Here is a 12,980-nt window from a genome sequence, read left to right as displayed (position 1 = left end):
CCTTAGGTTAGGTTGGATTGATGACCTCCTTTGACTGGGTAGACCAGGGACCATGATAACCTAGGATGACAGAACCATGAGATCTTGATCTGGTCAATCATCATTCCCCCAACCATCACCTTCAAGTGCAAGGATGATGTAGACAAGGAATATAGGGGACCCTATATTTCTTGAACACAAAAAACACATAAGAAGAAAACTGACAAAATGAGTAGAACTTAAAACAAACTTTGTTAAATAAACTCAAACGACCCAAAACTTGACAAACACAACAAAAGATGCTAGGAGATTTTAAAGAAATAAAGAAACTTAAAAAGACGCTATCCTCAGACAACCGTCAGAGCGGGTTCCTCACATGCATCGAATTTGTAGGTTAAATAAGTAAAGTGCATAGAACTAGCAAACCGATGGTCCACCACTGCAAGATTGGCCAATTTCTTCAACAGATGCTTCAAATCAACTCAGATACGACACCCTAAAGTTGCTTTACTTTGAGAAGAAGGATAGATATGGAGTGGCACTTGCGGAGAGAAGAAGAGATTAGAAGCCTGAGAAGAAAGGGTGGAAAGAGCCCGCAGGATTTCCGGAGGGGATGAGAAAAGAAGGTTGGAAAGAGCCCGCAGGATTTCCGAATAAACCCGCAGGTTAATAGCAAATATGCTCACAAATATCAACTGCTTTTCTTCACAACAACTTCTCATATATATAGGCAAGAGAGAGGAATGCCAAGAGTCACATGTATTAATTTCCAGTATAGAAATCTTCCCCCCATGCTCACCATGAACCAAAGAGACATTCAACAGGCCGAAAATTCAAAGCAGCCAAGCCATGAATTTCGGAAACCAGCCAGCATTAAATCTGTTACGGGAAACATAGGAAACTCACGACACCAAAGAGCCAAATTCTCGGAAAGCAAACAGCCCGCCCGAATCCAAAGCAGCAAAGCATCGGGAAAAACAGCACAGATCGGGAAAACAAGGCTGGCTGAATTCCCAAAGGAAAAGCATTAAAAACAATAACTTCCCAATGAATTCAAAGCATAGAATTCAGCCCCCAATTGATACAAGCCACGGTTTTCCAAGAGACAAGAAGAAAGGGGAATGGGAAGGGACAAGGCCACTCCAAAAGTAAGCTTCATAATGAGGTACCTTTTTTTGGAATTTAAAGAGCTACTAAACTTCAGCTCAAGCAACTTAGGGAACAAGCTCAAAACCGAATGCTCCAAAACAGCCAACCCGAGAACCACTAGCAGCCAGGGACCAATCGAGCCAGCAAACCAAAGGTCTACCAAGTCATATGCACTTCCTACCACGATCATTGGATGCTTTCCCATCATTGGATAGCTAAAAAAGAAAAGAAAATAAAATAGAAAACAAAACATACTATTGTTCAAATAAAATAAAAAGTACAGAATTTCTTGATTTCATCAAAGGTGGTGAATTTTTAATTTTAAATGCTTAAACATGTTGCTACTATACACCATATACTATGTATCTGTTTGACGACTAGCCTTAATCGAATGTTCTCTCTTGTTACCGAGAGGGATAATTAACTATAAGGTTTGCGCCTATAATAAACCTGAACTCAGATCAGAAAGACCTCGCAAATAAGGGCGAAATCTCTAGGTAAAGTCATATCTAAACCCTAATGTGTCTTCTGAAAATTTTTCTTGGAACCTAAACTCGTTAAAACTCTCCTCAACAACCCGAAAAAGAAAGAGGGTCACGACGCAAATTTTCGAAGCCCACACTTACTAACATAGAAAAAGAATATTAAGATAGACATATGATAAAATAGTAAAAAATTGAGTGAGAAATGACTATTTAAGAGGAATACAAGTCATGCTAATTGAATAAAAAATAATCTAAGTTCTTAGCATGCACAACATAGGATAGAATATAAACCAATAAAACTAGTTGATAAAATTAACTTAAAAGAATTAGAAAAAACAAGGGGTAGAATAAATGCAATAATGCTAAAAAAATTATGCAAAAAAGAATTCACAAATGGAATAACATATGGAGCTTTAAAGAAGAGTGAATAGAGGAGTGTGCATAAATATATCCCCAATAATTGAGATAATGCTAATATTAATGAAGTTGAGTTACCCTATAAGTGCAATATAGGGTAAATCATTACATAAATCCCCCAGTGTTCGCATAAGTCTGTCTTTGTGGGAGTGCAAGCATATTAGTGCTAGCCTAATATTTGCGACAAAATATAAAAAGGAAAAAATCGGTTATCATGTGATTAGTTAGTGTGTTGAAATGATAAGAATTGCTTTCTTGTTAGGGCTAATTTGAATTTAGTTTAACTGAAAAAAAAAAGATGATCAATGAGACTCAATTCAAGAGAGAAAATGAGATTTTATGTTACAATAAAAATATTATTTTATCATTGAAAGGACATAAGATTATTGTTTTCAATTGTCATTTATGTTTAAAAAAATTAAAACTGCCCCTGGTTGAGCATTTGCAATAATAAATTCCTGGCTTTTAAATTATTTTTTTATACAAGATAAAAGGCATATGATAATTAAAGCTCATTCCAGTATTTGAAAACTTTTAAATCTACATTTTTCCCATGTGAATGTACCTTCCATAGCCATAAAGCCTCATTATGTTGATACTTAAAAAGGATTTAATGTTTTAGTCCATGTTCTATCTTTAAACATTAGTATTAGTTCTCCTTTACTGATGCAACTATTTACCAATTCGATGCACCATCAAGCTTCCAATTTGTATCTTGTTGCGATAGGTGGAGAACTTGCCAGTCAGCGTGCTTCTATTTCTACAGCTGGCACTTCTATTGGTAACATCGAAAAAGTTAAAGCCATTCTAACACGATGAACATATCATCTTCCCTCACGGGATTTCACCAGTTTACTCGCCAAAAGATGTTCTTCCTACCCTGGAAAAATAATGTAGTACAATAAGACAATTGGTTTATACAAACTTAGTTTCACATTGCAAAGATAGAATTCAAAAAGTCAAGCAAACATTCAAGTCTATCTTGCCTCGTCATTTTTTGTGGCCATTTTCATATACTTGTTTTTATTTTTTAATGCAACAAGTATAAGGTTGGTGGTTTTTTCCCCCTAAGCAAGGCTTTATTTTACTTCTATAAATAAGACCTTATGTATAGCCTCTTAAAATTAATCAAGGATTATAAAAATAATGAAAAGCTTTCCCTCTCTTTTCTTTGCTTCCTATCTTCTTTCCTTATGGATTCAACAACCCAGTGTCATGATGATTCAACATAAACAACTTGTGATTTGTCGTTCAACATATTTTATTATGCTTTCCTCGTATTTTCAACTACCTCTACAACAACCAAAAAAGAATTTGTAACCGGCAGAGGAAGAAGTTAGAGAACTAAGTGATACAATTACGTTGTCCCCAAAGTAATTTGAAAGCCATCGGTTCCAAGCATAAAAATAGCGGCTAATACAGGGATATCATTGAGTACATCATCTCCTTCTCGAACCCCCAATTTGAAGGAGGCTCGTGATCTAAGGCCTGCTTATTGTAAACAGAAGAATAACATTAAAAAAAATAATGAAAAATTACGTTAAACTTAAACCATTTATAGGACAAATATTTAAAAGTAATTTGATGAACCATAACCAGTAAAATAATTAAACTTCCAAAAACCTGATAGTTCCTCATCAGGAACGTGTAAAGTCCAAAGTCAATTATGTACTTATAAATTATCAATTCATTTAAACGTGAAATAAAGCACAGTTTCAGATAACTTCTATGGCTATGTTTAACAAAAAGAAAACCCATAAAGCTTACGTGGAATATACAATGACTCCTCCAGTACGAACTAATTGAACAGCCTGATCAAACATTTTTCTTTGATACTTAGCATGAGTTTGCAAGGATTCCATTGTCTCCTACAAGAAACAAAATATCATCATTAACATGCAATTAGATCAGACAAGAACACAATTGCATAAAAATGAACGTACATGAAACCTCGTATCGCTGGTTTTTCTACAGACGGTTTCATTTTGCCATTTAACACAAAAATGCTGACACTCTAGATTAGTGTGCAATACTACCCATCTTATATTTTTTAAATTTTTCCTTTGCTAGACTCTTTAGGTGCTTCTAATGCATAAAAAACAATTATACCATGAACTTGAGCTTAGATATGGATAATATTTGCATCAAGAACTTGAAAGTACGTAACTACAGTTGTTTAATTATCTCTTCTACATTTTTAACTCTGATGTGTAAATCCTATACCGCAACTGTTCTTATAAGCTTCCAAGTCAGCATGAATGATTGATGAAATTATGATGATAGTTTTCTTGTTTTCATCTTTCTCCTTTTCATCTATTCCTATTCATCTAAAGGGTTAAAATGCTACTATTTGAAAAGTGTGGAACCTGTACCCACACCAGAAAAGGAAATTGATAAACATATATGGATTGACTGACATACAACAAAAAGCACTCATATTAACAACTTGATCATCCAAAATCACAATCCCCCAATTAGATCTATTACTACTAAAATTACACTCCATATAATTAGTTTTAGATCTACTCAATGAAAACCTTTAGACTCTAAGGTTGACCTCCATAATTCAAATTTACCTTCAACTCCCTCTCTAGACTTATCAACAAGAAGCATATTGTCACGCCCCAAGATCTAACTTGGAAAGAATGTCAATCTATTTCTCAAACAATTTACCAGAGCTATCTAAAACCTTCAATTAAACGGTCTATCAAACATCTATAAAATTTAAAACATCAATATACAAGTCGATTCATATCTCAAAAGGTCGTGTACAATACTCAGGAACTACACTACAATCACCAGTACTGAAATCTATCCTGAGTACAAAAGAATCAAAATCATCAAAAGACAAAAACCTGTAGATCCGGATCAATTCCTATCTTCTGCTCCCTTGCCCTGACCTGAAAATATCAACCACATATAATGAGCTTTACAAAGCCCAACAGGTCACCTAATACCTATAACTGAGATCAAAGCACGGCGATGCTATCAATATGCATGTCAGTCAATCAAACCCATATCAGTCAATGGTCAATGAATCTATGCAACGGAAATCCAATAGTCAATAAAGCCAGTCAATGCAGCGGCAGACGAATCGATAAATCAACTCAATAAATCCATGTCAATCTCGAAGAAATCCGTACACAGAGAAAATCAATCAATCCGGTCAAAATCCAGTCAAATCCGTCCGTCAAATCAATCCGTTCAAATCAAATCAATACTATCAAGTCGATAAATCAATCCGGAAAAAAAAACGATAACGAATAAATCTCAATCCTATCTCAATATCGATAAAATCAACAAATATAGCAAGTCAAATCAAATACAATGAGAATCAATCTAATAAGGGCAATACCAATATCTATCAGCATCAATGAATCTATAATGTTCCACCATTCCATATCCTATATCCAGTTATATCCATATCAAATGTCAATAATCAATTAGTATCCATGCTACAATGAACAATACATGAAATCTATAAATCCGTACAAACAGTAAATAACCCGATAAAATTCAATAAAGCAGAAAATCGATTAAAAACAATAAATCCAATTACAGTCAATACAGTAACATGCAATAATTCAATACAATAATACTGAAACAAAGCTAACAAAACAAGCTGGCAAACATAATAGTTGCTGTTAGATAGACAACAATGAATCATGATTGGAGAATATCCAATACGTTTGTATTCACATAACAAAGCAGTCGTCACTCTATTGCCCGTCGGGAAACCGCCTCGGTCAAAAAAAAAAAAAGACAATAATCTATAACCCCTTATGACTCCCAATCGTTAATCAATGATCAATGGTTTAAAGCAGAGCCCGTCGGCCCACCATCCTGTACAGTGTCAATCAATCTCCAACCAACGTTCAACAGGTTCCACTGTATTTCGGTTATCAATAATCAATTCAATAATCAATTCAAGAATCAATCAATTAATCAATTCCCAATTAATCAATATAAACAAAATTTAAAACAATCATATCAATAGTCAATGCCACATACAATTCAGTCTATTAATTTCAGGAAAAATTTCGAAAATCATACGAAAAACGGGCAGAATGTAACGGCCGTCTATCAAACTTACACAAAAAATCCGCAAAAAGCAGAATCAAATTTCTCCAAATTCAGTAGAATATCCACGACATCAATCAAGGCGACTATTATTCTATAGATTCCAAATCAAATCAGTCTGATATTTTTCTATTCAATTTAAATAATCGCGTTAGAATCAATCCGACCGGTAAAATTCGTCGTTAGAAAGATACTCAATCGTGTACAATAGTCATAATCTATAACTACCAAAAGTACGGTGAATTGAAAGTTTGTCAATCGAATCATGTCCAAAAATTCGCTACGAAAACACAAAACAGTGCACAAACTCGATCAAAACTAAAATATCTGAAAACAGGAAATAGGATTCGAGTCCGTACCACGAGATCTGTCACTTTCCCAACAGCGGCGTTTCGGACGAAAAGCGCTTCGCGGCCTCCGAAACCCAGGATTTCCTCTTTTCCCTTTTCTTTCTCTCTCCTCAAATCAGATATTTTGTTTTTAAAAATGATTTTTCTCTCTCCTCAAAACGAGCCGATTTTCTTATATCATTAGGCTGATCGGCCCGGCCGATCGCAAAATCGTCCCGGGACGATCAGACCAAAATCGATCGTCCTGGACGGTTCCAGAACTATTTTCAGGATGGTATTTTGAGACAGTACAGATCGTCTCTGGACGATCTCAATATCGTCCGAACGATCCTGGGAGGAAATCCAATCTAGAGAGGAACAGTAAGGGAACGAGGTCTCACACATATCATCAGCAAAAAGCAACATCATGGTACAACCTTCTTGCAATGTCCAGTGAGAATATCCATGACTAAAACAAAAAAATTATGGTTCTTAGGGCTAATCCTTGATGTAATCAACAAAGGTCGGCTGACGATAACCCGACGTCGCTCTACCTGCTGAACTCCAACAAAGTAGCCAAATCCATCTAACCTAGCCGCACTATACCCACTTCTCCTTACCAGTACGTCTACCCAGTCCCTAACCTATGATGCACAGACACAGACACGACGACAGACACATACACGGGACACATCAATTATTGAAAATATAGGACACGAGCACATGTTGGACACGGTATTATAGTTTTATATTTAAAAATAATGTATAAAATTAAATAAGTATAATTTTAAATAATATAATTGAAATAATAAGTTATTTAATAGAATTTGTGCTTAAAGATTTAGTATTATGATGTCGAGAGTAGGCATCTATGTCGTTTATCGTCACCGAGAGAGGAGATGAAAATACCTTCACTGCAAAGAGAAATGAAAATGAAAAGAAAATATTCGCATGAATGGGTATTAAGTGTGGACCATTGATTTGGTGTTGTGGATAGGAAATAAGAAATTTAGTTTAAATCCAACAAAATACAATAAATTATATTAAACAAAAGTCATAAATATTTAAGATACATGTGTCGATACGCGTGTCCAATTTGTATTAAATATTTTTTTAATCGGACAATTTTTGGCCTGTGTCGACATGTGTCGGACGAGTGTCTTGTCGGATACATGTCCGACACTACACGCCTCTTTGAGGAGAAGTGTCGGTGCTATCATAACTTTATAACCCGCCATCTACTGAAGCTGCAAGACTCCACTTCTTCTCTCAATGTACCCACAACTTTAAACTTTTATCCATAGCTTACAATGACTCCTGCTTAGCTATACTCCCTCATACAACTCCATAGCTAGCTAATAACTCAATCAATTCAGCCTTTATTATACTATCCAAACCAATCCACTCAAATAAACCACTCCAAAACACTCTACAATCAAACCTCATGAACTCAATCTGACACAAACAGTGAGTTTTCTTATTATTCCTTTTTTTAGTGTTATTTATTTGTACCAACTATTATTAGTAACAAGTTAAATTGATGTCATTAATACTATATATACTTAATATATATATATATATATATAATATATATATAATTTATATATATATATATATATATATATATATATATGTACCTTTCATTGTCGTTATCGCCGACTTCAACTATTACGCAGGTATAAAAATCTCTAACTTAAAAATCCCTCTCTTGACGTTTACGATGAGCCGACAAACCTCCCTACCCACTCATGTAGCACAGTGGAAGAGAAACCTGTGTGACGCTTGAGACGAGGTGCGTAAACATCGTAGCGCTCATGTAGCATGACGAGGATAAAAAAAATTAAGTACCCTTAACGCTCATGTAGTGCCGTGGGGGAAAGAAAAATTATGTTGTCTTTTAAACAGGTACCTGAAAACCATTAAGCGCTCATGTAGCATAATGGGGGTAGAAGAAAATATAACCGTGGTGTCATCCGACACCAACTTGAAGCACTCATGTAGCGTGGAGGAGAAGGCTAGTGTCCGAAAATTTCTCCTAATAGGAGAGACACCGGGAGGCCGCCAAAATTTTCGATGAAAACAGGGGACATAGAACTTGAACTTGCCACTTGAACAAAAAAGGACTTGGATCAACTTTGAACAGCAGATAACCAAACATTGAATTGGAAAACGCATCGTGTAATTTAAAATGCAAATCAACTGGATTGCTAAGTGATAAATGCATAACTACACTAAAACTACAAATGCTAAATGATCTTGATCATCCAAATGAACATTTGCGGAGCAAAAGATTTATAAAATAACATTTACTTCATGACATCAAATCCTAATGGAATATATTAGAGTTGTCATTTTAATTTGAATGCAAATGCTAACTAAAGAATGTTATTCATTCAAATCTCATGAAAATGAGCAAGGATCCATGTATAAATTCATTCCAAACTTTGTCGAAATTTTTGAACAATGACAATTAGCTTGTAGGAGTCATTTCAATTGGGATGAAAATGTTAATGAATGGGGATATCAAGTTTATTGCAAATCATGTGTAAGAGCAAAGAACTTGCAAGCATAACTTGTTTGCAAGTAGTAAGAAGATTGTGAGGGATATGGTTGGATCACAAAGCTGTGGCATAAACTTCTGGTAACATGATAATGGACTCGTAGCATTGGATTTAACTCACCCCCAAGCAATACTCAATATGAGCATGCATAGTTTGATCACAAGTGAATATAGACAAACATTGCAAACCATATGAAGACACAATAATGGATTATGATATATGTATCTATCATTCAAAAAAGCACATTACCCTCCTACAAGTAAAGGTGGAGAATAGGCTGCAGATGCAATCTCCTATGAGCTACTACAAAATCTCATCAAATGTACAACACGTTGTCTACGAGTAAATACATAACAAGTGTAGCAAATGTGGCAGTACCTTGTGAATGGCAAATGAATGCATTTGAGTAAGAAAATTGAAGTTGATGATAGTCTTCATGGCAATCATGTAGAAAGAAGCAATAATCCCTACTACATTCACTTGCAAACACCATGAAGGAGAAAGGTCCTACGCGATCTAAGTAGGATCCAAATACACATAAAGGGATTGTCGAGGAATAGTTTAGCCAACAGTCAACATCAAGATTCAAATAAACACATTGATCTGTATGCAAAAAGCAATGAGAAATGCGCTGTAAGGAATCTCCTTATCGTATAGGTGTTTATGCGAGGGTTCAATGAAACTGAAAGAAACTCATACTACAATCAATATGTCAGTCGCAACTAGAAGGATTTGACACGTAGTGAGCATAACAATGTGATACATCTGGATGTATCCAATGAATGTGAACATACAATGCGTTGCGTCCACTAGAATTAATGATTGATGAATGTGACATTAAAGTTGCTACAAAGCTTGACTGTCTAAGCTCACAATCGCAAACAGAAGATACACCCGTCATTCCAATCATCCCAAGGACTGCAACAATTATTTTAGGAATGAATATCTCGCATGATTCTACCAGATGGACAAAGGTGTCTTCAATTGCCACAATTGTTAGTTCGAGGCAGTGGTCGCTGATTTTGAAGTATATGACATCAGTAAGGACACAATCATCCAAGGTTGAAATGATTGATTCTTTATTTAAGCCAACAACAGAAAATGATGATGATGGGATAATCAAAAAGTTGCTTATTAATTCCGATACAAGTTCTGAGAAGAGAAAGCCAGATCAAATCATTATTTTCAAAGATGGTGTGAGTCTGAGTTCAATCGGGTTCTAAACATTGAACATTGAGTTGGATAAGATTATTAGAGCTTGAAAGCTTCTTGATGAGCATTGTTTGTGTATCTAACATACCACCCACTGGCAAATACAGAGAAGATACGACAAATACGAGTCCCTACTAGTCGTTGTAGAAGACCCGTCGAATGTCCAAAATGTCCCTGCGCATGCACTGTAATATGTATGTACATAAAAACACAAAAGGGGCAAGTGCAATCATAAAACCCGCATGGGCCCCAACGAGCGTGTTATATAGGTGTACACGTGACGTCTAGAAATGATGTGCGGGTCAATAAATGAACCCAAGTTTGAGCCCTTCTATGCAGATAGATAGGAGTCGACAAACTCGAACTATCAAACAGATATACGATCAAAGCGTCGACTGGAATATCTATTTTATATTATTCATATAAGGCCTTCAAGGTCTATGAACAATGAAAATTCATCAACAAAATCATACACCTAGTAAAAAACACGATCCTATGTCAACAAGGTTCAACCCATAAAAGGAATTCCCCATAATTACATTGATGATGGCCGTGTTGAATAGAAAATCTCAACTGTAGGGGTTAATTCCAAGTATTCAAACGTCTTCCAAGCTCCACCCAAATATCCACAAAACCTAAAAATCTAAACATACCAAAATCTAAAATATTTAAAATTGAAATAATCCATCAAATACTTAAACAAATTCCATCCATCATCCGCAACAGTTTGTCGAGATGGAAAAATTTAAATATCACTTCAGCTCACAAAAAGCTAATGTTTGATCTAAAATATAAGTAAAATTCATTATCAAACAATCTCCTGCCAGTAAGGACGTGTCACATGTTCTCTAACCAGCGGTTTTGTTGCCAAATGACACTGCAAGATAAACGGTTATGACTGACGTCCTCTAAAAAGGATGATTTGCCACCAAATAGCCCCATCAAATTATGGTTATAGTCAGAGCCCGTATCTCCCCAAAGGCATTAAATCCTTGAGATATGAATCAATAGGATATAATTGATAGGGCATGAATCCCTCCGTTAGCTAAGTTGGATTCAAATTTATCCCCTTAGACAAATACACACCCCAAGTCTACAAGATACCCTTGGAAGAAACAACCCATGGCTACCGACAATCATCCTTCTATCAGGTTGGGTCAACTACCTCCTCTGACTAAGTAGACCAGGGACCACGATGGAACCTTGGGATCTTGATCGGGTCCATCATTCATTCCCCCACCATCCACTTTAAGCACAAGATGGTGATATTTCCAATTTAAATATTAACCCTTCAAATTCCAAATACCCAAGCTACTACTATATGCTAGATAACACGTATCTCTTTGACACTCTACATATATGATCGATGACTAGCCTTAATCAAAAGTTATCTCACATTGTCGGGAGGGCTAATTAATTATAGAGGCTTACGCCTATAGGAAACAAGAAACTAAGATGATAAAGTCCTCGCAAGAAGAGGTCAAAATCTCTAGGCAATGTCTTATCTACAAACTCATCTGCCTTCCCAAAATTAACCCCGAAACTTAATCCATTAAAACCCCATTGAAAAAAATGTGGGATTGGAGCCCACAAATTTCTGACTACTGCGTTGGGGATTGGTTTCTCTTTCCATCTTTGGCTAATAGTCTTAGTGATACAATAACAACTAATCAATACAAGCTCAAAATACTAGAATTTTTCAAAACAATCATCCAACAAACTAAAATTTAAAAATTCTAAAATAATCATTCAACAAATTCATTGAGATAACATATTTAGAAGGGTTTTAAATTTAATTTAATTGCTTGCTAATGATTATTTATTTTTATTTTCTATTATGTGCAAGTATCTGCATTTTGAAAGCGTGACATGATGTATCCGATGCTGATTATTAACCCTTGCTTTTCATTTATGCAGATGGATCTACAGAATACCTTGATGATTGTCCAATTGGGACAAGGAGCCAGGATCCAGCTAGCAAATGCTATTTATAGAAATCGGAAATGCTAGAGCTACCACCTCGACTTTTATGCAGTTACTGCAAGTACTACCGCAGTTTATATGAATGACATGAATACTAAATGGCATGTAAGGAGACTCCATCCTACTGAAGCTCCTACTCATTGTGCGCATCTGCCAGTGCAATGACCGACCATCAGAGCTACTACACGCCTGACGTATTTGCCATTGTCGTGAGCTACTGATGTTGATGAAAATCCTTGTAAGAGGGTTTCTGTGTTTGAACTGCCAGAGGTCTCAGTCGCCAAAAGAGTTATGACCGACGGGAGAATTTCTATGGTGATTGCAAACACTACATCTCTGTCAACCGGGTTATCTGCATCTGGAAAGAACACAGATGAAGCTTGCTCATCTAGAGGAAAGCTAACGAGAAAGCAAAAGAGAAAAATGAATGCTGAGTTTCGAGCTCAACAACAACAGCTTCTAGTTCACCCCTCAAACTTACCAGCCCAGGAACCAGAGCAACCATTCCTACCTGAAATAGGTTCGCGGACTTGAAATGGGTTAAGAGGAATAGCTCTACTGAGGAGCTGAAGAGATCCTTTTGGGAGCAGTGCCACGAAGTCCCAGTTCCCCTAGCGGTCGACAACTTGGAGAATCCTCCGAGGGATCCCGTCGCTTATCGACCATTCCAAAAGAAGAATCCAACTTTGATAGCAGCCTGCGGATCAAAGAAATCTTCTTGCCAAATCAAAAGCCGGAGATTCAGTGGCACTGCCGCTCGGAGATTCAAGTACTAGAAGAAGAAG

At 36.1% G+C, this 12,980-nt stretch overlaps 1 protein-coding gene across 1 annotated transcript in view; it reads right to left on the bottom strand.

The window, feature by feature from the left end:
• The window catches only part of LOC110115709 (putative methyltransferase NSUN6), a gene marked incomplete at its 5' end in the record, with an annotated part of 58,695 nt that overhangs the window by 20,714 nt on the left and 25,001 nt on the right, over window positions 1-12,980 (bottom strand). Inside the window, 1 exon segment of the mRNA XM_020849024.2 lies at window positions 3,798-3,898. Coding sequence (XP_020704683.1) covers window positions 3,798-3,898 — 101 coding nt within the window.

Source organism: Dendrobium catenatum, unplaced genomic scaffold (genome assembly GCF_001605985.2).
Source record: "Dendrobium catenatum unplaced genomic scaffold, ASM160598v2 fragScaff_scaffold_1260, whole genome shotgun sequence".
In the NCBI taxonomy this organism is placed as follows: Eukaryota; Viridiplantae; Streptophyta; class Magnoliopsida; order Asparagales; family Orchidaceae; genus Dendrobium; species Dendrobium catenatum.
The sequence above is the reverse complement of the archived record's forward strand: the minus strand, read 5'-3'. Positions and strand labels throughout refer to the sequence as shown.